The sequence below is a fragment of the Neoarius graeffei genome, chromosome 9, assembly GCF_027579695.1.
Source record: "Neoarius graeffei isolate fNeoGra1 chromosome 9, fNeoGra1.pri, whole genome shotgun sequence".
In the NCBI taxonomy this organism is placed as follows: Eukaryota; Metazoa; Chordata; class Actinopteri; order Siluriformes; family Ariidae; genus Neoarius; species Neoarius graeffei.
Window position 1 is genome coordinate 62865741 of NC_083577.1, and position 25201 is coordinate 62890941.

Genomic DNA, 25201 nt, shown 5'->3' on the forward strand with positions numbered 1-25201 from the left:
TTCTACATGGTTCTGAGTCCATGATTCTTCTCCAAATGTCTCCAACCATGTTAAGACCTTACAAAAAGAGGCTTACTGCTGTTATTCTTCCCAGAGGAGACGTCACCAAATATTATTTCTGTGGATTGCAGTCGCTTTGAATTGCAGGTAGCAAAGTACTTTCCTTAAAAGAATGTTTATGATTCAGAAGACAATGTTAAAATAAAACTATACAGTCTTCATATTTTAAAAGATCTTTTGATCTTTTAGTCACATACGTTATACAGCATATTTTAAAGTTAATTAAATTAAATTATTTTAACCTCTCAAACCCCTAGCTTGATATGTTGTTCATTTTAAAGCATTTAAATCTGGACTTGCCTAAGGGTCCTGCAGTTTATGGAGTTAAGCATGCTAATAATTCTGAAGTTGGCTGCAAGTGCAGTTATGGCTGGACTAAAGGAATTATTGCTCAAGTGTCTTGTATTGATGATCGTCACCATCATCTGGTAGAAGGTAGGAGTATAAAATTTGAAGTATGTCGAGTTAGAAGGGTCACAGGTGACTTTTGTCTGGATGTGCTTGATTTACAAAAACTACACTGATCAGCAAATGTACGTACCTCTGTACAGGGTGTTATGTAGCTTTGGATAACTGCTGAATAGATTTGTATCAGCAGCTGCTTCTTTACTCTATACCTCTCCAGTCTGAGAAGCCTTTCAGACATTTTGCTATTTTCAGATCCCATTTAATGGTGTTGCTGCTATGTGGTAGTAGGAATTTGAATGGGTGTGAATTTTAATTATTGATTGTTTTTTATGGCTTCTGAATTGCCTACGATTAGTTCTGTAAGGTCATGTTGCACTGCCTGGCCACCTCCTGTTGGTATGCTGGTTCATCATGTCCTGAAGTCAGACCTTTAATGGTGGTGTGATCAGCATATTTAAAAAGCTTGGCTGAGCTGTTTTGACCAATGATTCTATTAGTGACTAGAGTTCAAAGAAGGTGGGAAAGAACACATCCTCCAGAGCTCTTGTGCTGAATGACAGAATGTAATAGCTTGACCTGATAACCTTTTTGACCTGCAGGCTAAGCATTATTCAATAACCAGTTACACAGTGCTGGATTCATCTTAAACTACAGTCCAATGGTCTATCAAGAGTATGCAAACATATGTGCTCAGAGACTCCAGGTGTTGAGAAACGTGCTCATGTCAGACTGACCGTATAATTTCAAGCAGGCAGGAACTAAGGAGTCCAAAGGTTTTCATGGCCATATAGGTAAGGTCATGCTACCTTATCATATATCATGGCCATACAGGTAAGGTCATGCTGTCCAGCATCCCTAAACCTATGCCACAAAGTATCTTTTTGAAAACATTTAATGGGCTGGACAATTAAACATGAAAGTATTTGACTGTGTTACTAGTCCCCCTTTAAGAAAGACATGTCGAAGAGTGGAGAAGGGGTGGACTCACGAGAACAGATGCACTGCATCTGCATGCTGTCTGATGTGCTGCTGTCGGTATTTGGCGAAGTCTCGCAGCATGTCCAGTGGCAACACACTGACTGGAATATGGTCTTTCTCTGTCCATATTTCCATAGCAACCAGGACCACACGTGTGTTCAATTGCTCTGTAAAGACCTATAGACAGAGAGAAAGGATGAGGCACAGAGCAAGCGGGGGGGGGGGGGGGGGGGGGGGGGGGGGGGGATTTTTTTACACATTATACAGACACAAGTGTTTTACTGGGAAATACACCACTTGTATTTTTAATCCAAGCTACATACGAGACACGGAGAACCAAAACCGTGACAAATCTCTATACATCGCTCATGAGGAAATCAATGAATTGTTTTGATAAATTTACGTGCTTTGTTTGTGAATGTGTCTATATAATCAAAAGAAAAATCACACACTGGCTTGAAGATATAGAGTTTATCTTCTTGTGATGAAAAAGGAGTTTTTCATATGAAATACATCACGGATCTGAGCGAGATATTTTTTGATATCTTCACTCCGATGACGTCACTCCCATTGTTTTCCCACTGACTGGACACGTCAAAATGACGAACTGGTTCAAAACTAAAATTTTTTTGATTAACTTGTGTTTTTTTTTTGTGGATGTGTCGATATAATAAAAAGAATATTACACAGTGGTGCAAAGATATGAAGTTTATCTTCTCAACAGACACCTTTCTGTTTTAGCCAGAATTAACTTTTTCAGCATTTTGTGCTACAGTAGCTCTTCTGTGGGATTGGACCATATGGGCTAGCCTTCGTGCCCCATGCGAATCAATGAGCCTTCAAACCCCATGACCCTGTCACCAGTTGTCCTTCCTTGGACCACTTTTGTTCGGTACTGCATACCGGGAACACCCCACAAGATGTGCCACTGTGGAGATGCTCAGACCCAGTCATCTAGCCATCACAATCTGGCCCTTGTGAAAGTCGCTCAGATCCTTACTCTTGCCCATTTTTCTGATTCCAACACATCAACTTCAAGAACTGACTGTTCTCTTGCTGCCTAAAATATCCCACCCCTTGACAGGTGCCACTGTAATGAGATAATGTTATTCACTTCAGCTGTCAGTGGTCATAATGTTATGGCTGATTGGCGTATATGTGTGCATGCTGCATAATAGAAAAGTAACGGTGCATTTTATGAAAAGTACTAGTCACTTACAGCATTCACCAGATTGACCACAGACTTCGCAAAATTACGGGTTTGTTGTTTGGTCTTCTGTCTCTTATACTGCACCAATCATATCAGTGGGGGGGGAAGAGAGAGAAAATGATTAGAAACCTGTCCGACAATAATAACAGCCAACAGCAACTAAAGCAATAATAACTAACTATGTATATAGGATTTTTTGTTAATTTAGTACTAAATAAGTGTAAAATCCTGATAAATGGGAACAGCAATTAGAAGAAAAAGAAAAAAGTAAAGGACATTTATTGTGAAGTACATATGTGAGAAGCAAAAGTAGATATGAAAAATAATTTAACATTTTTACAATAATTTTTAACAGTATTTTAAAAAGAAAAAAAGGGCTTTATCACCTTAATAAAGGGCAGTTAATGAATATTAAAAAGGTGCAACTTTAGAGAAAAGGGGTTATTTAAGGGTTTTTTTTGCAGTGTTTCTAAAAGGTAAAATCCTCTTGTATAGTTCAACATAGGAACTTTAAGAATTCCCCTAGACGGACAAAACTGAAGCACAAAGCTCATCTCCTGGTCTTTTACCACTGGGATGGATTGCACTTGATGATCTGAAAACTTTACACTCGTAGGAGAAAAGGTTTCATCAAGAGTTCTTTAGATACTCAACTGTTACAACTTATTAACCTTCTCGGAACAGAAAACGTCATTTTAGGGTTGTGTACCAGGTTCCCTTAAAATAGACAAACTGAAGAACCTTTCAGGTGTATTTGGAAAATTCTACTGTCAAGTAGATTTCCACGAGATGTAAAGTGAACACTTCCCTACATGAGAGATGTACAGTATCCAACAAAATGGTCAGAGCACCCTCCTGTGGCCACCACTTTCACAGTCCCTTCCACTACCAACCCAAAACCCCCATGTGTCTACACCAAAACACAAACCTAGAAACTTCTCTCATACTGACTACGTTTACATGCACATGCAAATCGAGCTGCTGTCGGTAATCGAGCTGAAGGCCCCAGCAGGGTCTCATCTCATTATCTCTAGCCGCTTTATCCTTCTACAGGGTCGCAGGCAAGCTGGAGCCTATCCCAGCTGACTACGGGCGAAAGGCGGGGCACACCCTGGACAAGTCGCCAGGTCATCACAGGGCTGACACATAGACACAGACAACCATTCACACTCACATTCACACCTACGGTCAATTTAGAGTCACCAGTTAACCTAACCTGCATGTCTTTGGACTGTGGGGGAAACCAGAGCACCCGGAGGAAACCCACGCGGACACGGGGAGAACATGCAAACTCCACACAGAAAGGCCCTCGCCGGCCCCGGGGCTTGAACCCAGGACCTTCTTGCTGTGAGGCGACAGCGCTAACCACTACACCACCGTGCCGCCCTGCCCCAGCAGGGTGCCAGAGAAATCCAATCGTACATGCACACAACTGAATTCGGGCTATTGTGTGAGGTGCATTGTGCACCCGAGCCACAGGTGGCGCAACACGCCCCATCGTGTTGGTACACTTCCGGTTGTCGTCATGAAGAAGAGCTATTCAAGAGTGTAAACAAAGTTATCAGTTCCGTGTTCTCCATTGCGCGTTTTTCTCCCGTCCATGAATTTTAATATATTCAACTCCTTAAGCTGAATGAGCATGAACTCTGTCTCCTCATTGCTCCAGAAGTGCACGTTTCTGCTTGCCTGTGGCAGTGGGGGCGTGGTCAAGCGCCGGTCTGTGACAGGAGGGCGGAGCCAGGGAAGGTGAGTGGCAGAATAACTACACCTGACGGTAATTAACCTGTGTTTGTGTGTCTTCCCAGTAACCGCGCCCTATTTAAGGAGGCAGAGGGAGAGCAGAGGGGAGAGCTCATCCCGGGACTAGAACACAGCGCGCGCGCTTCTCTCAAGAATAAAAGTAGGCTGTTAAACTGCAAAGTCTGACAATAAAAAGCCTATTAGTACCAGAAGCTTTGTCCTGCCATCCTCTGTGCTCCACCCACACTTCAGAGAGCTCTACATTACCATTTTCTCTTCTTCGTTTGTTCCTCCTGACCTCTTCTGCTGCTCGCTACTACTGTTGTCATGCCGACCGAGGCTGTTGTGTTTCCCGCTTGTGGTCTCGTCACTCGTCACTTCCGGAAGTAGCTCGACAACTAGCTCGATAGGGTTTACATGCACAAAGTAGCTCGGCAGAAATCACATAAACTAGGTCGTGTAGCTCGATTCCGAGAAATCAAGTTCGGTTCAATTTCAGCCGAATTAAGGTGTATACATGGCATTTTGAACTTCGATTTCAGTCGAGCAACGGCAGAAATTCGATTCTCTCTATGTGCATGTAAACGTAGTGACTGAAGGAATTGCAGTCTGATGGCTGTAGTTGTAATAAACTGGATAATGTTTGCTTGGAGAGTAAATGTGGGACTATTTACATATCCAACTTTAGTCATATACACCCAAACACACAGAGCCAGCCATCCATCCATCCACCCATGGAAAAACACAGACATAAACACACACCATATTGTGGTCACTGACAATCATGAGCTCGATATACTTCATCTCCTCAAACACCTTCCTTGGCATCTGAAAAAGAAAAAGATATAATTCAAAGTGCCAGAGCAAAGCCACATTTCAACACTATTAAATAAATAAATAGAACAGAATAGAACAAACAAACCAACCAACTCTAAAGCGGTTATAAAATCCTTCTGTAGTCCCCAGAGATGTGTGCTCTCATTTAACTGTCATTGGTCTTGTGCGAGACAATACATAGTACATAAATGATGAATTGCCAGTGTCTGCAGATATTTTGCCAGCATTTCGATGCAATCTTGGTAGTGCTAATCTCAGTAAAGCTTTATCCAAGATTTTATTTTTGTAAAAAATAGTCTCTTCAAGTGAGAGAAGAGAAACATGGCAGGTGTAGTTCTACACATGATTCTATCATTTGTGAGGTTTGCACATTTAAGGTTGACCGAGCCTGATTTTCCCAACAGCACTGTGTGCCGTTCTGCTTAAGTGACATAGCATACTGATAGCATAAGACAGAAAGCGGTCAATCAAGCATGCTCATTAGAATATTAGGCCATGAAGTTATTACAGCTGTCTGAAAAACTCAAGTGAGTTCTTGAGTAGGGTTTATCAGATTTCTTGGTTTGCATTCAGACTTTGCTAGATGTTTAAAAAAAATTCTGCAGTTTTTCAGGCTGTCTTCCCCAAGATGTAAATCCCTAAAAATAGACTGTTTCCTTTTAGCACAGGTAACAGTACTGCTGAAAACAGGCTTGAGCATTAATCCATAACCCACATCAGAGCCTTGTGGAGAGATGAGTAGGCTACAATATCAGGTGACTAATATCTGCTGGCTTTTTTGTTCTGTTCATGATAAAGTCAGTCTTCTTTCAGGAACACCACATACACTGTGTTGCTAAATAGAGTTCTCTTGTGTGGCTGTGTGTGTGTATATACAGTACATGTGAGCTCATGGTGCGGGGGAGGCCCCCACCCAGACTTACAGCACGCTTTTTCCTGCGCCGCAGCCAAGCCATGTCATCCAGCTGGTCCTCCCCATCTACACACACAGACATTATAATAAACATGTTTTATTTTGTATTGTCATGAAGCACACCAACGATATGCTCCATTGTTGCCATCTTTATTTTAATCTTTATTTTTAACCTGACCCATTCCCCACAAATTCAGTGACTCTGTGGTGGAATGCTCTGTACGTAACTAAGTAACATGTAAACCAACAAATGCTACCCATTTAGGTTGTACATATTTATGTAATTCATTCATCTATATTCAGTAACTGCTTTGTCATGGTCAGGGTTGCGCTGGATCCAGAGTTTATCCTGAGAACACTGGACACAAAGGGCCAGTCCATCTCAGCACACACAGTACTGTGCAGTATTACTAAATACGCCGTTTATGAAACCCTGTGGATAACTGACTGCACCCAAAGGAAGATGTTCTTACTCCTGATATCGGTTATGCATTGGTATGCGCATTTGTACTTTTTTCCCCAATGTTTATCAGTAATAAAGTTGTTTTTGTCTATGATTATCTACTCTTGAAAGCATTTTTTGATGCAAGTTGCTGCTTGCGGGTGGCACGGTGGTGTAGTGGTTAGCGCTGTCGCCTCACAGCAAGAAGGTCCGGGTTCGAGCCCCGTGGCCGGCGAGGGCCTTTCTGTGTGGAGTTTGCATGTTCTCCCCGTGTCCGTGTGGGTTTCCTCCGGGTGCGCCGGTTTCCCCCACAGTCCAAAGACATGCAGGATAGGTTAACTGGTGACTCTAAATTGACCGTAGGTGTGAATGCGAGTGTGAATGATTGTCTGTGTCTACAGTATGTGTCAGCCCTGTGATGACCTGGCGACTTGTCCAGGGTGTACCCTGCCTTTCGCCCATAGTCAGCTGGGATAGGCTCCAGCTTGCCTGTGACCCTGTAGAACAGGATAAAGCGGCTAGAGATAATGAGATGAGATGAGAAGTTGCTGCTTGCTGATGCACACACTGCCATATTTCCACCTGTAGTTATGTATTTAGAGCTTGGTCAGAACTATGAAAGTGCATGACGCATCTCCCTTCTGCAACCGTTTGATGTGCATAGAGGAATATGTTGTAATTAACCTGAACCATAAAACTATGCCAAGAAAAAAAAAAAAAGTGGAGGCGTCATGGCTCAGGTGGATAAGGCGCCATACCATAAATCCGGGGACCCGGGTTCGATTCTGGCCCGAGGTCATTTCCCGATCCCTCCCCGTCTCTCTCTCCCGCTCATTTCCTGTCTCTACACTGTCCTATCCAATAAAGGTGAAAAAAGCCCCAAAAAAATTAAGAAAAAAAAGTGTTTAGATTCTACCTGCATCCTGAGGGTCATGAGAGCTTAGGAAGCTGGGTGTCCTGTGCAGTCTGTGGGGTCTAGCTGCTCCATCCTAAAGCACAGACATTGCCATTTGGACAAATGATGCACATACTAACATTCTACAAAGAATAGTACAATTATTTCATTAAGTAGTAATATTTATACCACCTTGCAGTTGAATTATTAATTCTGATTGGTCAGAAGGTGCTGATTAATTTTCCATAACATCATCTCTGATAGTAGTACCGGTTTGTAAGGCAAATCACAGGTTTTTATAAGACATGTAATAACACGGCACGGTGGTGTAGTGGTTAGCACTGTTGCCTCACAGCAAGGCGGTCCTGGGTTCAAGCCCAGCGGCCGACGAGAGCCTTTCTGTGTGGAGTCTGCATGCTCTCCCTGTGCCCACGTGGGTTTCCTCCGGGTGCTCCGGTTTCCTCCACAGTCCAAAGACATGCAGGTTAGGCTAATTGGTGGCTCTAAATTGACCGTAGGTGTGAATGTGAGTGTGAATGGTTATTTGTCTCTATGTGTCAGTCCTGTGATGACCTGGCGACTTGTCCAGGGTGTACCCCGCCTCTCACCCATAGTCAGCTGGGATAGGCTCCAGCTTGCCTGCAACCCTGTAGGACAGGATAAGCGGCTACAGATAATGGATGGATGGATGGATGTAATAATACGCTCATTCTAATAGGCTATTTTTTCTCAACTCACTCACAGGAACTTGTATGGTAGCTGCTCTACATCATCTAAGGCTAATATTTAAAAAAAAATGGATTTAACAGTCTTCTGTTATTTGTTATGGTCAGTATGTTTTCTGCTATAGGAGAGACTTTGTGCTATTAACTTGAGGGAAAAAAAAAAAGAGGCTGGTAAGGCGACCACTGTTTATAGTTTAGTTGTTATAATGTAAACGATAACCAGCATTAACTAGTTCCATGGACATTTCACACGTTGAAAGTTACTCTAAACTGATAAAGTATGGTGTATCGTTCTTCAGTTAATAAAGAATTGCGATAGTATAATTGGAATGAAAGAGCTCAGGATGTATTGATATAGGAAAATATTCAACTTTGAGGTGGAGAATCCTCTGCTTTGCATGCCATCTCACCACACGACTGATTATTTTCCTGTAGCAGCAAACCCCCAAAGTGTTTTATTCCTTACATATTGAACACGTTTTATAACCCATAACTCTCTGGATATCACAAAAATAACACAGTTGCTGTTCATTAGAGGAAGCTTGAGAAAATATTAGTAGTAACATTTGTTAATGTTTAACTTGTAGCCAGAATATGAGTAAAGATAAATACAGTAAACAGCAGTAGTAATAGATGCCTACAGAGTTCTTTAAGAATGTCAGTGGTGATAGAAAGTACTTACAATTGAGTGTTTCAAAGGCTCAATAAAATACATATAAATGCCATCATCAAACATGCCACTGGCAGGAACAGAAAGAGAGAAGAAGAATACCACCGAGAGTCAGTAAAAACACTTTTTTGAAATGGATTTTAATGAAGTGTGATTCTAACAAAGGTTAACTGTTGTTTTTGTACTTACTTCAAACCATCACAGGTTGACAGGGCGACACGAGATGCTTCATTGCCTCTCACCTGGCCATGGTAATAACAGTGCTCTCCACCCTGAGAACACGAACGAACACACACACACACCTCTTTATAAATTTTAAATGTGAATTTATAAATGAATATGCTTAAAATTTATATATGTAATTTACATATTTATATAAAGCTGCTTTGTGACAATGTCTATTGTTAAAAGTGCTATACAAATAAAATTGATTTGACTTGACCTCTTAAGCCAGTATCTCACTGGGCTGCGACAGCTTGCGACAAATTGCGAACGTCATTCGCGAGAGAGTTTCAAAAGTGTCTTGAAACATTCGCGGGGCTTCTCAATTTCCTTGCATGAGTCGCAAAGTGTCGCTCCTTCGTCGCTGAAATTTCGAACATGTTCAAAAAATTTGTGCGACAAAATTTCTCAAAATAGCCGCAAATGCGTCGCTGGTGTCGCAAAGCCGTCACGAACCCTTCTCAAGTCAGTTTCCGCGAGACAGGAAGTGCGAGTGTATTTCACTGGGCTGCGACAGCCTGCGACTAGTTGGAGACACAACAATTGCAAAATAAGCGAATATCAATTCAGTGTGATTCCAAGTGAAAATCGTCGCTAATTTGCATATTTTATCGCAATTTTTGTGTCTCCAACTAGTCACAAGCTGTCGGAGCCCAGTGAGATACTGTACTACCCTTACTACAGGCACCTTAAAATCTTACATCACAATCTTGCATACAAAATTATCCATAAAACTACTCAAATCAAGCTGTAGTTCGTAGTGCTTCACTGAGGCAAACAGAGCAGGGTAAAAATAGCTGGAAACAGAACAGCGATTAGAGAGTCTTCAGTAGAAAGAGGAGCTGCTTTATTCCTCTCTGGACCATTGTTCTGTAGAGCAGATTTATAAGCTGGGTATTAACCAGCAGATTCCGCAGAGAGGTCACAGCAACAAAGTAGAGCCAAGGACAAGTGAAATGAGGATAAAATAGGAAAGTCACAGTCAAAATACTCCGAGCAATCGGAGTTAAATAGTTCAGTGATTTAATTACACTCACTAGGAGTGTTCTCACAATAAGTAGTTTAAGGACTAAGCAAACTCATTTACGTGAATAAAGGCTGCAGGTTCCAAACTCCTTCTACAATACTCCATAATACAATAATGCAGGGTGTTTCAAATAATTTGATATAATTTCCCAATCTAATAATGTCGCTAATTCTTGTTCAACTGACCTCAAATTTTAACAGCGTGTGTGGAAACAGGTTAAAATTTTTTGTTTTTTGTTTTTATCTTGTCTTTTTAGGTATAGAAATGCCATTCACTGGAAAAGAAAAGGCATTTTGTGTGCAAGTACGCTCGAACAAGACAGGGCAGCGTGCATTTATGAGGGAATTCTCTAAAAATGCACTGTTACCAGAAAAGACTGTCACCAAAGACATGCTGCAGTGTGTTTGGCAGGAGCTGGACTACCGACTTGACGTGTGCCGCGTCTCAGGCAGCGTGCATACTGAAAATTTGTGAAATTGTTCATGGAATCCACATACCTTTGAATTTCTCATCCAAATTTTGAGGAACAAATCGCTCAATAGGGCGGCACGGTGGTGTAATGGTTAGCGCTGTCGCCTCACAGCAAGAAGGTCCGGGTTCGAGCCCCATGGCCGACGAGGGCCTTTCTGTGCGGAGTTTGCATGTTCTCCCTGTGTCCGCATCGGTTTCCTCCGGGTGCTCCGGTTTCCCCCACAGTCCAAAGACATGCAGGTTAGGTTAACTGGTGGCTCTAAATTGATCGTAGGTGTGAATGTGAGTGTGAATGGTTGTCTGTGTCTATGTGTCAGCCCTGTGATGACCTGGCGTCTTGTCCAGGGTGTACCCTGCCTTTCGCCCGTAGTCAGCTGGGATAGGTTCCAGCTTGCCTGCGACCCTGTAGAACAGGATAAAGTGGCTAGAGATGATGAGATGAGATCGCTCAATATTAAGCCTGTCCAGTTTCATTTGCCTAGACTATGTAGTTTCTGGGGTATTTACATCTCAGACAATATCAAATTTTTTGAAACACCCTGCACAATTTTTCAAAAGTGTTTCTTCAGCAATCCATGTCACAGTTGCTCTTGATGTCCTGAGATGTAGATACCTAATAGTCAGGTAAATATGGACGGAGCCATGCTGTCATCTTACACTGATAAAGGTAATATTTCCGGTGCATAAAGAAGGGAGTCTTGGATATATGTTTATTTGATATTACAATCACCTTCTTTCTCACCTTTGGTAACTCACTATTTTTCCTCACTCACAGACTCATTCTCTCCTCTCCCACGCTGCCAGACTTCCCACACTGCATTGTTCCTGCAGAGTAATGTCTGGTAGTCACATGATCAGAGCTGCAGTGCTGCTGAATCAGTGACTGGTCATTTAGTTCTCATCTCACTCAGCGCTTTTTCTCTCCATCATTCTTTTTAACGCAGTTTCTCTCTGAGCTTTATTTTAGCCTCTCAGTCAATTATAAGTAGCTGTAGAGATTTTTCTTAAATAGTCAGAGTAATACATTACAGCCTCACGTCTTAACTGGTTGGACAAAGAGCCAATTTGTTTTTTCTTTGCTTGCATTTAATTGTGGTCAGGAGAATAAATAAATAAATAAATAAATCAACTTGCGCTTGCACTACCACCTGCCGAAACCGGTATTAGCACATATGCAATGCAAGAACAGTATTGTCCTGACAACATATAATTCATACAACCTGGTTTTGTGAATGTACTCTATTTGTAACTCCATTTGTGATGAGTGTTATGTGTAAACCAACAAGCGTTCATGACACATAGAACATCATCTCATCTCATTATCTCTAGCTGCTTTATCCTGTTCCACAGGGTCACAGGCAAGCTGGAGCCTATCCCAGCTGACTACGAGCGAAAGGCGGGGTACACCCTGGACAAGTCACCAGGTCATCACAGGGCTGACACATAGACACAGACAACCATTCACACTCACATTCACACCTACGGTCAATTTAGAGTCATCAGTTAACCTATCCTGCATGTCTTTGGACTGTGGGGGAAACCGGAGCACCCGGAGGAAACCCACGCGGACACGGGAAGAACATGCAAACTCCGCACAGAAAGGCCCTCGCCGGCCACGGGGCTCGAACCCGGACCTTCTTGCTGTGAGGCGACAGCGCTACCCACTACACCACCGTGCCGCCCTCATAGAACATCATATGATGGGTTTTTTTCCAAACAATTAAATTTTTTTTATAAATCTAGTTAAATAATTAAATAATTTGCAGACTTGCTCAATTTATTGCCATCACAGATTATCAGCCAACAGAACAGCATGAAAGTGTACACTAAGACAAAAAACACATTAGTCACACATTTCGTCTGTTACTTTAGCCATTTCTATCAGTGAAACATCCATCCATCCATTATCTGTAGCCACAGGCAAGTTGGCGCCTATCCCAGCTGACTATGGACGAGAGGCGGGGTACACCCTGGACAAGTCGCCAGGTCATCGCAGGGCTGACACCTAGACACAGACTAACCCGCATGTCTTTGGACTGTGGGGGAAACCGGAGCACCCGGAGGAAACCCACATGGACACGGGGAGAACATGCAAACTCCACACAGAAAGGCCCTCGTCAGCCGCTGGGCTCGAACCCAGGACCTTCTTGCTGTGAGGGGACAGTGCTAACCACTACACCACCGTGCCTCCCCATCAGTGAAACAGTGACATGGAATCTTCTCTTTGCTGAGCCACTGGTGAACAATGAGCTTTTTAAAGGGTGTTGAGAAAAGTTCATTTGATTGGACATCGGACCAACACAATGAGCTCTTTCTTCATTCTAACCAAACCTATTTTTGCAATTACACCACAAATGCCTGTGCTGATGGTCCCAAACCATCCAAGAATATGTAAGGCTGATATCTTATTTATACCTATTTAATATATTTGCATACTCTCTCTAGTATTGATTTTTTTCTTGCATTTTCCTCTCTCCGTTCCAGACCACCTGATTTGATGATGACAAAACCAAGCTTCATAACACTGATTTTGAAATAACCAGCTCATGTATTACAACCTTAAATAACACACTGGTTGTCTGTGCAAAAAAAGCTACGCAGTAAAAACAAGAAAAAAAAAGCCAGAACAATAAAGGTCAGTGGAGTGAAATCAGCAGGCTGTAAGAATAAAGCGCTACCTTAGAAAGGATGGGTTGTCCTTCCTCGTAGTGAATCTCCACATACTCAGAGGATAGTAGGTCACTGTAACACAGACATAAACCAAGTATTATGACTTCCTACAGCTGTGGGTTTCTTCTGCTGAGCTACAATACTACAGGAGCACAATAAGAGCATCTCCAGTACAAGACAATAAAAGAAACACTGTCGAGGTGAGATTAGACAGTACTAGGTTTCAGAAATATACATCCGAGTGTGGAAATTTAAGCTAATAATTAAAACAGCAGATAGCAGTAAAAACATTGCATCACTTTTCACAAAAATATACAGAACATTAAAACATGCATTTTTATGGATTTTTTTTTATGATTGAATGAATAATGTACACTACCGTTCAAAAGTTTGGGGTCACTTTGAAATGTCCTTATTTTTGAAAGAAAAGCACTGTTCTTTTCAATGAAGATCACTTTAAACTAATCAGAAATCCACTCTATACATTGCTAATGTGGTAAATGACTATTCTAGCTGCAAATGTCTGGTTTTTGGTGCAATATCTCCATAGGTGTATAGAGGCCCATTTCCAGCAACTCTCACTCCAGTGTTCTAATGGTACAATGTGTTTGCTCATTGCCTCAGAAAGCTAATGGATGATTAGAAAACCCTTGTACAATCATGTTAGCACAGCTGAAAACAGTTGAGCTCTTTAGAGAAGCTATAAAACTGACCTTCCTTTGAGCAGATTGAGTTTCTGGAGCATCACATTTGTGGGGTCGATTAAATGCTCAAAATGGCCAGAAAAATGTCTTGACTATATTTTCTATTCATTTTACAACTTAGGGTGGTAAAAGTGTGACTTTTCATAGAAAACACAAAATTGTCTGGGTGACCCCAAACTTTTGAACGGTAGTGTAGATCACTAAATATATAATTTAAAAAAGTTTATACAATATAAATTTTGGCATTTCAATCTGAAATGTGTTTCCTCTGAATAACAAATACAGTACCCAGAAAAGTTGTCACCCTTTTGTACTTTGACTTTAAAAAGTGTGCTTAGTCTATAAACTTTCAATTTCTCATCCAAACATGTTTTACTAGAAAAATGATAGAGTAAATAATCCACTTCATTCATGTTCATTACACCTGCAGTGGAGTCCATAAAAAGCCTACTGGTAACACATTATGGAAACGTCACCAAAATGGGCAAGAATACAGTGGTGCTTGAAAGTTTGTGAACCCTTTAGAATTTTCTGCATTTTTGCATAAATATGACCTAAAACATCATCAGATTTTCACACAAGTCCTAAAAGTAGATAAAGAGAACCCAGTTAAACAAATGAGACAAAAATATTATACTTGGTCATTTATTTATTGATGAAAATGATCCAATATTACATATCTGTGAGTGGCAAAAGTATGTGAACCTTTGCTTTCAGTATCTGGTGTGACCCCCAGGTGCAGCAATAACTGCAACTAAACGTTTGCGGTAACTGTTGATCAGTCCTGCATACTAGCTTGGAGGACTTTTAGCCCATTCCTCCGTACAGAACAGCTTCAACTCTGGGATGTTGGTGGGTTTCCTCACATGAACTGCTCGCTTCAGGTCCTTCCACAACATTTAGATTGGATTAAAGTCAGGACTTTGACTTGGCCATTCCAAAACATTAACTTTATTCTTCTTTAACCATTTTTTGGTAGAATGACTTGTGTGCTTAGGGTCGTTGTCTTGCTGCATGACCCATCGTCTCTTGAGCTTCAGTTCATGGACAGATGTCCTGACATTTTCCTTTAGAATTCGCTGGTATAATTCAGAATTCATTGTTCCATCAATGATGGCAAGCCGTCCTGGCCCAGATGCAGCAAAACAGGCCCAAACCATGATACTACCACCATCATGTTTCACAGATGGGATAAGGTTCTTATGCTGGAATGCAGTGTTTTCCTTTCTCCAAACATAACGCTTCTCATTTAAACCAAAAAGTTCTATTTTGGTCTCATCCGTCCACAAAACATTTTTCCAATAGCCTTCTAGCTTGTCCACATGATCTTTAGCAAACTGCAGATGAGCAGCAATGTTCTTTTTGGAGAGCACTGGCTTTCTCCATGCACCCCTGCCATGCACACCATTGTTGTTCAGTGTTCTCCTGATGGTGGACTCATGAACATGAACATTAGCCAATGTGAGAGAGGCCTTCAGTTGCTTAGAAGTTACCCTGGGCTCCTTTGTGACCTCGCCGACTATTACACGCCTTGCTCTTGGAGTGATCTTTGTTGGTCGACCACTCCTGGGGAGGGTAACAATGGTCTTGAATTTCCTCCATTTGTACACAATCTGTCTGACTGTGGATTGGTGGAGTTCAAACTCTTTAGAGACGGTTTTGTAACCTTTTCCAGCCTGATGAGCACCAGCAACGCTTTTTCTGAGGTCCTCAGAAATCTCCTTTGTTCATGCCATGATACACTTCCACAAACATGTGTTGTGAAGATCAGACTTTGATAGATCCCTGTTCTTTAAATAAAACAGGGTGCCCACTCACACCTGATTGTCATCCCATTGATTGAAAACACCTGACTCTAATTTCACCTTCAAATTAACTGCTAATCCTAGAGGTTCACATACTTTTGCCACTCACAGATATGTAATATTGGATCATTTTCCTCAATAAATAAATGACCAAGTATAATATTTTTGTCTCATTTGTTTAACTGGGTTCTCTTTATCTACTTTTAGGACTTGTGTAAAAATCTGATGATGTTTTAGGTCATATTTATGCAGAAATATAGAAAATTCTAAAAGGTTCACAAACTTTCAAGCACCACTGTATATTAGCCCATCGGAGCGCAAAACTAGGTGGGTGTGTCACGCTGTGTAGACATGTGATACGGCTGTGGCTGATTGACTGCATGAACCTACAGCAGAGAATATCTCTACCTACAGCACTGGGTTCGTTACAGTTCACCCACAGTCTTGCTTCATATCACTGTGTGTTTTTGTGTGACCGCTAGCGGTGCTGTTGCACTCGGTTTAAAAAAATAAAAAAATCCACAAGTAATCTTCTTTAAAACATTTGTTAACCACAGATAAGATGATGTGGATGCCCAAAATATGAAACCTTATACTGATTTTTCTTTTACCTTTAAAAGCCCACTGATATGAGCTGCCCCTGCTAATAGCCATATTGTATATAAGGACTACGCAAAACTTTAAATTCCTATAGATCCTAAAATGTCTTTTAATCCAAGGCCAGTAATACTGAAATCATAGTTACTGTAAGTTTGACATTCCAATAATCTTTAAACATAGACATCTACATTATAGTTTATACAAATCTTTGTTGCATTACATTACATTGATGGCATTTAGCAGACGCTCTTTACCCAGAGCGACATACAACATACCCAGAGCAGCCTGGAGAGCAGTTGGGGTTTTACGTGCTTTGCTCAAGGGCATTTCAGCCATTCCTGCTGATCGAGGGAATCAAACTGGTGACCTTTTGGTCCCAAAGCTGCTTCTCTAACCATTAGGTCATAGCTAACCTTTGTGGCATGTTGCAATCCTACAATCTTTGAACTGATAAAATATTAATAACTGTTAATAACACTAACCAATCATAGTGGTCTTTTAGCTCATTAAGAGAAGTTAGTGCACTCCTGAAAGTGTTTGTCTACCTAATGATGTATGATAAAGTGTTTATGTTTATTATATATTAATTTTAGTGGATAGAGTGTGATGGGAGAACTAGTCAGTTGGTGGAAACCTGTAATGACTACAAAGGTAGAAAATGGGGTACAAAAATGTGTGCTTGAATGCAAAAATGACCTTACTTGCTCAATTTCTAAAACTGAATAACCACAGTTGGTTATTATATTTATATCTGCATCACCAAATGTGCATAAAGGAGCTAATTCTACATCTGGGGTGTCCAGGGGTTGCGGGGTGATCTACTACCCTGGAACTTTTACTGCTAACCCACCTAAACCTAAAATTCATATGCTCCTAATAGCATTGATTACCAGGAAAAAGAGGAGTTTGTCATGCCCATGTCTGCAATTCCAGAAGTTGCAGACTACAATTCCATTTATCCTCAGCCCATGACCTCATCATATGAAATTCAGTTAAGCTCCTATTCCCATTCACAGTCCACGATTATTAATGGAACAAACAGACATTGCAAAACCACATACTTGCATCTGTCTATATGCATTATGACAAAAGACTTTGCCTGAAAACATGGAAGTAGTCGGCTTCAGTAAATTCCATCAAACCCTTTCTGCTCAAAAGCCATGTACTTTGCAAACAGTAACAGCATATTTCCACCTTACATGCTACAGTTGTACATTAGAAAGACTTGCCAGTCATCATAATGGCACCCATGTATGTAATGAGCCTCTCAAGGCCCAGCCTGACAAGTATGGCTGAGATGTTTCCGAGTGTCAAAGTTTTTAACTACAGTGTTCACTGTACATCTCTTTTTAAGAGATCAAGTCTGGCAAAGACAAAAGTAGTTCAGCTCCTCTCACCACATGCCGGAATGTGTTTTATTGGGCCACCGCTATCTGGATAAATGCAATGTGTTCCATGGCTCTCCTAATGGCAAAAAGAACAGGCAAACATCTCATGTGCTTAAAACAACGTTCACAATCAACACATGAGCTCATCAATTTGGGACTCCAGTGCATCATGTCCAAGCGCTGGATGGAAAACCAGAGGATGAGGGGGTTCAAGTGATGAGCTACGCCTTCACACCAGTGCAATCCACACATCTCCTTTCTGGTCATGGAATCCCCAGATAACCCCTTCGTGCTTGCTTTAACCTGGCTCCAATATCAAATTCCAAAAATATTACAGGATGAACAAGAAGATCGGCCTCCTCATCATCATGAGACCTGCCTGCCTCATCCCACAATTACCAAAGCCTCCACATCTCTAGAAAAAGTATAATTCCTGTATGCGGAGTTCAGGGAAGTAAATACATTGCATGTACCCTACCACCACACAGACCCGAGGACTGTATGACTGACCTGATCAGGTAGCGCACCACCCTGATCAGACATCTACTTGCTAACATGGTTCCCTCAACCTCAACAGCTCAAACAGTCACCATCTTCTCCATCTTTAAAAGTGCTTAGAACCTAGATTCAATCAGATTACGTGATACATGTAAAAGGCTTTCAGTATGACCTGTGGTCACTAGAAATACTTGGGAATTTCATATGTAAAAGGTCCATGTTCCCTCTATCTTCAAGGCACTCAATGATGTACTCAGAGCCATGCTGGGAAAATTCGTCACCACCTACATTGATGACATTCTAATGTTTTGAAACTCAGCACCTCCAATGCATCAAAAGGGTGTTACAATGATTTATCCAGAATATCTCTTTGTGAAAATGGAGACGTTCGAGTTTACACTAAGGATTACAACACTGATTAAAGTGGAACTCATCATAGATGGAAAAGAATTAATAATCTATGCTACATCTCTGGTATACTGCAATGATGGGAATAGTAAGAGACTGCTGGTGCTGGATTCACCTTCAGCTCTTATGTCCTCTAACACTTCCTCCCAGGCATCTGAATCTGACTCAGCAACACACACACACACACACACACACTTTATTCTCACTTGGACTTTCCGGCCCAGATACATTTTTCTTCAACCTTGTGTAAATGTTTTCAGGGCACTAATAATTTCATCACCAAAATGTGCTTTTGTGTGTGTGTGTGTGTGTGTGTGTGTGTGTGTGAGAGAGAGAGAGAGAGAGAGATCTCACACATTCACATCAACTCAGATCAGATTAAGAGTATGTGCGAGTGTAAAAACAGAGACAGCACAAGACAGACTGACATGACACAGTTTGTCTGTTTTCTTAAATGGTTTAAAATGACTTAAATGAGACAATATGTGCTAAATTATTGTTTTGTGTCTATGCCGAAATGCGACATCAAACCTGCATTAAAAAAACTACATTAATGGATCAGTTGCCAGTAAAAACTCTTCCACTTCCCAACCCAAACACACCTCTAACCCTATATAAATCTCCCCATTGACTGCACAGGGGTCAACAAAGACCCAATTACATGCCCTCAGACTAACAGAGCTGCATGTTCCTCCACAGAGGAGAGACCAGAAGAGGCTGAGTGCAAAGAAATTTCAGTTCTGTGCTGCGGCACATTGTAGAAGACTAAGCAGAATTGTGCAGCACAGGTGCAGTGAGGGGAGGAGGCCAGAGCAGCATTATAAGAGCAGGAGTCAGTGGCTGCATGCAGAGAGATTTCTATATTTAGATCAGATCATTGCTGCTGCACAGCCACAATACCAGCTGCAGTGTGTTCAGAAACCATACACATACCCACAAACACGATGTGAAAAACCTGATGTCACACACTAAACGCTCCCACTCGCAGACCTTCATTTGGATGTGACTCTGAAAGTGGGAAAGGGCAGATCCATCCTCTTTCTGCAATATTATGCTACAAACTATAAACCAAAAACTCACGACAACTACACAAAATGCTACACAATTAATGCTACCTTAAATCACTTTATCACTTATTCACCATATCTAGCCCAAGGTTTTCTTAAAGTGCAGTCAAAGATAAACAAGTTCCTTTACATGTGTGTAAGACAGAAGCAAGGACAAGTAAGAGAAAAGAATCCGGAGAATTAATATGCACGCAGTCCTTTGCACAGAGCATCTCTTCTGCATCTCAATTAAGTCAGACGACTGACAGGGACACGATTCATTCTCTATTCAATTGCAGTAATTAAAAAGTTATTCAGGACATGAGCCAAAGTCCCCACACCAGCAGATATCAGCTTGCTCGCTCTCCCACACTGCTGCTCTGACAATAACAGGACCATGGGATATGAGGGATATTTAATTAAAGAAAGAAGAAGAGTCATCATTCATGCCTGGCAGATATTCAGCTGCATCTAATATTGATCTTGTACTGGATATTTACCCTATTAAAGTTCAAGCTTATTAATTAGTTATTCATCTTAAAGCATATTATACATTACGTAGTTATGAAAGTGTGGAATGCAGGTCTGAACCTGCTAATGGAGGGTTACATCTTTTTCTTCACCCACAGTATCTGCTGCTTTTAAGACACTTTCTTGGTTAACTAACTGCAACATTTAACGCTTAATACACTACAATATTCAGTGATTTAGTGTAATCTCAGCACTCAATGACTTCAAAGAACTTAAAGAGTAAATCAGTAAATGCTGTGGCTGTGTAGACATAATGAGGTTTGAGGCGATGTTCAGATCGTCAGGCAAAATCCAATTTATGTGCATATCCATTTGGAATCTGATTATATGTAGCAAGTCTGAACAGCCAAAAAATAAAACCAAAATCACAAGATCAGATTTTTACAAGTTTTTACACATACATTCGTATGTGGTTAGAAATAGGATTCAAAGTACATTTTTGCAAATTTGTTTAGGTCTGACTGCTCTGATCAGATTTCAGTTGGGTTTTTAACATCCGTGACTTTTGACCCCATGTAAAGTTTATGTTTAACCTCCTCTATCTCCGACACGGTCTCATTATTTTTAATAAAACCTGCACTGCAGCTCCATTCTGCCATGTGGTAAATACAACCCCAGTTCCAAAAAAAGTTGGGATGCTGTGTAAACTGTAAATTAAAAAAAACAGAATGTTATGATTTGCAAATCATGGAAGCCCTATATTTCATTGAAAATAGTACAAAGGCAACATAAATATTGAAACTGAGGAATTGTATTATTTTTGAAAAAAAATGCTCATTTTTAATTTGATGTCAGCAACACATTTCAGAAAAGTTGGGACAGGGGCATGTTTACTGCTGTGTTGGATCATTTCTACTTTTAGCAACACTCTGTAAATGTTTGGGAACTGAGCAGACCAATTGCCATAGTTTTGAAAGAGAAATGTTGTTCCATTCTTGCCTGATATACAATTTCAGTTGCTTTACTGTTCGGGGTCTCCTCTGTCGTATTTTGCGCTTCATAATGCACCAAATGTTTTAAATGGGAGACAGGTCTGGACTGCAGGCAGGCCAGTTTAGCACCCGGACTCTTTTACTACAGAGCCATGCAGTTTTAATATGTGCAGAAAGCGGTTTGGCATTGTCTTGTTGAAAGGAGGAAGACCTTCCCTGAAAAAGATTTTGTCTGGATGACAGTATATTGCCATGAAACGTGTATATATCATTCAGCATTAATGATGCCTTCCCAGATGTACAAGCTACCCATGTCATATGCACTAATGCACCCTCATACAATCACAGATGCTGACTTTTGAACTGTGCACTGATAACAAGCCAGATGGTCCCTCTCCTCTTTAGCCTGGAGGATGTGGTGTCCATGATTTCCAAAAAGAATTTATACTTTTGATTCGTCAGACCTCGGGACAGTTTTCCACTTCACCTCAGTCCATCGTAAAAGAGCTCGGGCCCAGAGAAGGTGGCGGTGTTTCTGGATATTGCTTATATCTGGTTTTAACTTGCATTTGTGGATGCAGTAATGAACTGTTTTCACAGATGATGGTTTTCTGAAGTGTTCCTGAGCCCATACAGTGATTTCCACTACAGACACGTGTCTGCTTTTAATGCAGTGTCAACGGAGGGCCTGAAGATCACAGGCATCCAATGTCAGTTTTCAGCCTTGTCTCTTGCATACAGAGATTTCTCCAGATTCTCTGAATCTTTTAATATTATGTACCATAGATAATGTGATCCCCAAATTCTTTGCAGTTTTACACTGAGGAACGGTATTCTTAAATTGTCACACTGTTTGTCCACACAGTCTTTCACAGAGCGGTGAACCCCTCTCCATCTTTACTTCTAAGAGACTCCACCTCTCTGGGATGCTCTTTTTATACCCAATCATGCTACTGACTTGTTGCCAATTAACCAAATTAGGTGGTTTTTTAAGCATTACACAATTTTTCAGTCTTTTGTTGCCCCTGTCCCAACTTTTCTGAAACGTGTTGCTGACAGCAAATTCAAAATGAGCATATATATTTAAAAAAAAAAAAAAGAAAATTTCTCAGTTTCAGCATTTGATATTTTCTCTTTGTACTATTCAATTAAACATTGGGTTTCCATGATTTCAAATCTTCACGTTCTGTTTTTATTTATGTTTTTACACAGTGTCTCAACTTTTTCGGAATTGAGGTTGTAAGCAAACCCATTTCATTACCCTCCATTTTGGTTTGTTTATTTCAACTACTTTCAGGCACAATGTCAATACTACTTCCTCCATTTCTGTGGGCAATATCATTACTATAGTAACCAGTGCAAATAAGACAGAAAATGAGGAGTGCCACACAAACACAGAGATCGGATCTGATCACTTACAATATATAATGTGGACAGCCAATCAGGAATATTGGATTCAGATTGGTATATGCAAAAAAACCTGATTTGGACTAACAGTGTGAACCTAACCTAAGAGATTTGTCTTATTTGAGACATATTCCTAGATTTACATATTAAAGATTCCGTAGTAAAAAGCATGTTGCTTAGTAGGTCAAGCTTCACAATATGGACTAAAGAAAATACTGCAATTATATTGCTAAATTCTGCCCCGTTAATAAATAATATATTTTTAATAACAGAAACTTTTCATATTGAAATATGAAACAAGCCCCAGAAAATGTATCTGAAACTTCTGACTCACAACAAAAAAAGAGTTTGTTAGCGGGAACATTTGCACATTGCAGTCTTCTGCGATTACACAGCCTAAAACTGCAATAATGTTTAACGAACATTACATTGTGCAGACATATTTGAAATCCATTTCCTACAACACTGTGCATCTGTACTATAACCATGTCTCTTAGCTTTGGAGCCACATTGATAGTCACGTATTGACCAGGCGATGTCAAATTGAAACCTAATAGACTATGTCTCATGCATGTGCACATGTGTAGTGAATGAAGCAACACATATAACAAGATTTATCTTCTACTATGTGTAATACACTATAACAGCGCTGTACCTAGAAACAAGAATTTAAAATTTTAAAGATTTAAGTTGAGAATAGCAACCTATACAAGCTAATACTCACTTGTTTAATATGAGGTCTAGTATGAATCTGGATCCAAATGCCTCAAGCTGAAAACTGGCTTGAGCCAAATGGACTACCTAAAGAAGAGAGCAGGAGAGAGGAAGTGTTTTTACTTAAGAACTCCATCCGATAAAATTAACACAAAGTGAAACACAAAATCTTGGGTCACAGAAACATAACTTGGCTACTCTTTTGGCAGTATAGTGTTGCAGTAAACCATGCTTTGCATCATGCAGCTTGCCCAGAAGATTAGCTGCTGTCAGCTGACAAACAGACAAAAGGCAGATTCCCCCAAGAGGCAAAAAATACTGCAGCTTTCTCGGTTTAATATCTCTAGCCAAAAATCTCTTACCTTGACATCCTTAGTACAGCTATTACTCTGATACCAAAATGCATTAGAATTAAATATGCTTTAATTACTTTTAATAGAGACAATACTCACCTGGCCTTGCTGGCCCGGGATCTTGGCCTGAGTGTTCAGGTTATGATAAGTGCTCTCGGATTCCTCGTTCAGGTAGTAAATGAGGCGAGAAGGGTATGCGATGGTGCGTTCGGCCTCCTGCGTGCTCCCATTGTGCGTGGAAGGCGGTGCAGTGGCATCCTGCTCCACCCGCATTGAAACAGCATCCCAGACAGACTCATTCTCTACTAACACACAAACATCATACCGTTAAATCCTCAATAACTGTATACATTTTTAAAAAGTCACAATAACTGATTAATTGCTAGACATTAATATCGTACACAGCAACCAAATATGATTCACAAAGACAGAACAAATCAATGCTGCATGTGCAATAATAAAAACAACAGTAAAAGCATTCATATGACTAATTTTATTATTTCTTTACAATTAAACAACACCTAGATGTATAGTATATATGTTATAGGTTTTACAAATGTCATGCCAAAAGATCTGAACATTTAAACATATAGAACTGTGGATTCAGAAGATGGATATCCTTGCAGAACATTGCCTGTGCATACTGCATACTAGAAGAAAAACGCATTGTGGCTGTGATAAGCATCAAGTCTCCCTCCCTCCCTCCCTCCCTCCCAAAGTGTCCACTTAGGACACTTTGGTCCTGTACTGTCCTCAGCATCCACACACAGGACATCCTTGCTCTAATCCAACCTAAAATAAAACTGCACATAATGTGTGCACACACAGTTTACCAAGCCATAGCTGGATGACTTGGTGACATTTTGAGTGAAGGTACATACCGTGTGGTGCTGTCGTTCCAGATGACTGCAAACCGGAAACCAGGATGCTCACGAGCAAAGTGGAGAGAAGCGTCAGATGCATGATTCATAGTTGTCGGTATGAATAGTGTTATGTAAGCACATGCATGCGGCGAGTAGCCTTCATAGTGTCATACTATGAGCAGGTCTACATTGTCTCTGCGGTGGTCAGCTGCATGAGGACCAGGACTGCTGTTACGTGGAGACAGGCGAGCTCATGAGGACACTGACTGCACCACACTTGCGCAGAGCGTGTCTCATTTGTAGTCGACTGAACGTTTGGTTGGGAATTTAAAGCTGCAGTAAGTCACTTTTTGCTTCTCAAAGAAGTACCATTTTCTGGGTCAGTCATGGAAAGAATACTCCACTCACACTGAAAAAATGTATTTAACGTTATTATGCTGTAATGATGGGGCGGTACAATGGTTAGCACTGTCGCCTCACAGCAAGAAGGTTCTGGGTTCGAGTCCGGTTTCTGTGTGGAGTTTGCATGTTCTCGTCATGTCTGCGTGGGTTTCTTCTGGGTGCTACAGTCCAAAGACATGCAGGTTAGGTTAATTGGTGGCGCTAAATTGACCGTGAGTCTGAATGGTTGTTTGTCTCTGTGTCAGCCCTGCGATAATCTGGAGACTTGTCCAGGGTGTACCC

The 25201-nt window shown here is 40.9% G+C and overlaps 1 protein-coding gene across 3 annotated transcripts in view; it reads right to left on the bottom strand.

Annotated features, from left to right (window-relative positions):
• LOC132891310 (disintegrin and metalloproteinase domain-containing protein 23) overlaps window positions 1-24726 on the bottom strand; it is a 60464-nt gene extending 35738 nt beyond the window's left edge. For 2 of the 3 annotated variants that reach the window (XM_060928809.1, XM_060928807.1), the window contains exons 1-11: window positions 24536-24726; window positions 23754-23959; window positions 23312-23388; window positions 13277-13340; window positions 9068-9150; window positions 8891-8948; window positions 7505-7577; window positions 6157-6212; window positions 5159-5224; window positions 2666-2734; window positions 1457-1623 (exon numbers count right to left, since the gene is read on the bottom strand). In XM_060928809.1, coding sequence (XP_060784792.1) covers window positions 1457-1623; window positions 2666-2734; window positions 5159-5224; window positions 6157-6212; window positions 7505-7577; window positions 8891-8948; window positions 9068-9150; window positions 13277-13340; window positions 23312-23388; window positions 23754-23959; window positions 24536-24617 — 1001 coding nt within the window. In that variant the 5' untranslated portion in view covers window positions 24618-24726. The remainder of the gene's footprint in view (window positions 1-1456; window positions 1624-2665; window positions 2735-5158; window positions 5225-6156; window positions 6213-7504; window positions 7578-8890; window positions 8949-9067; window positions 9151-13276; window positions 13341-23311; window positions 23389-23753; window positions 23960-24535) is intronic. The other variant, XM_060928808.1, reaches the window with a different exon arrangement.
• Between the last annotated feature and the right edge of the window lie 475 nt (window positions 24727-25201).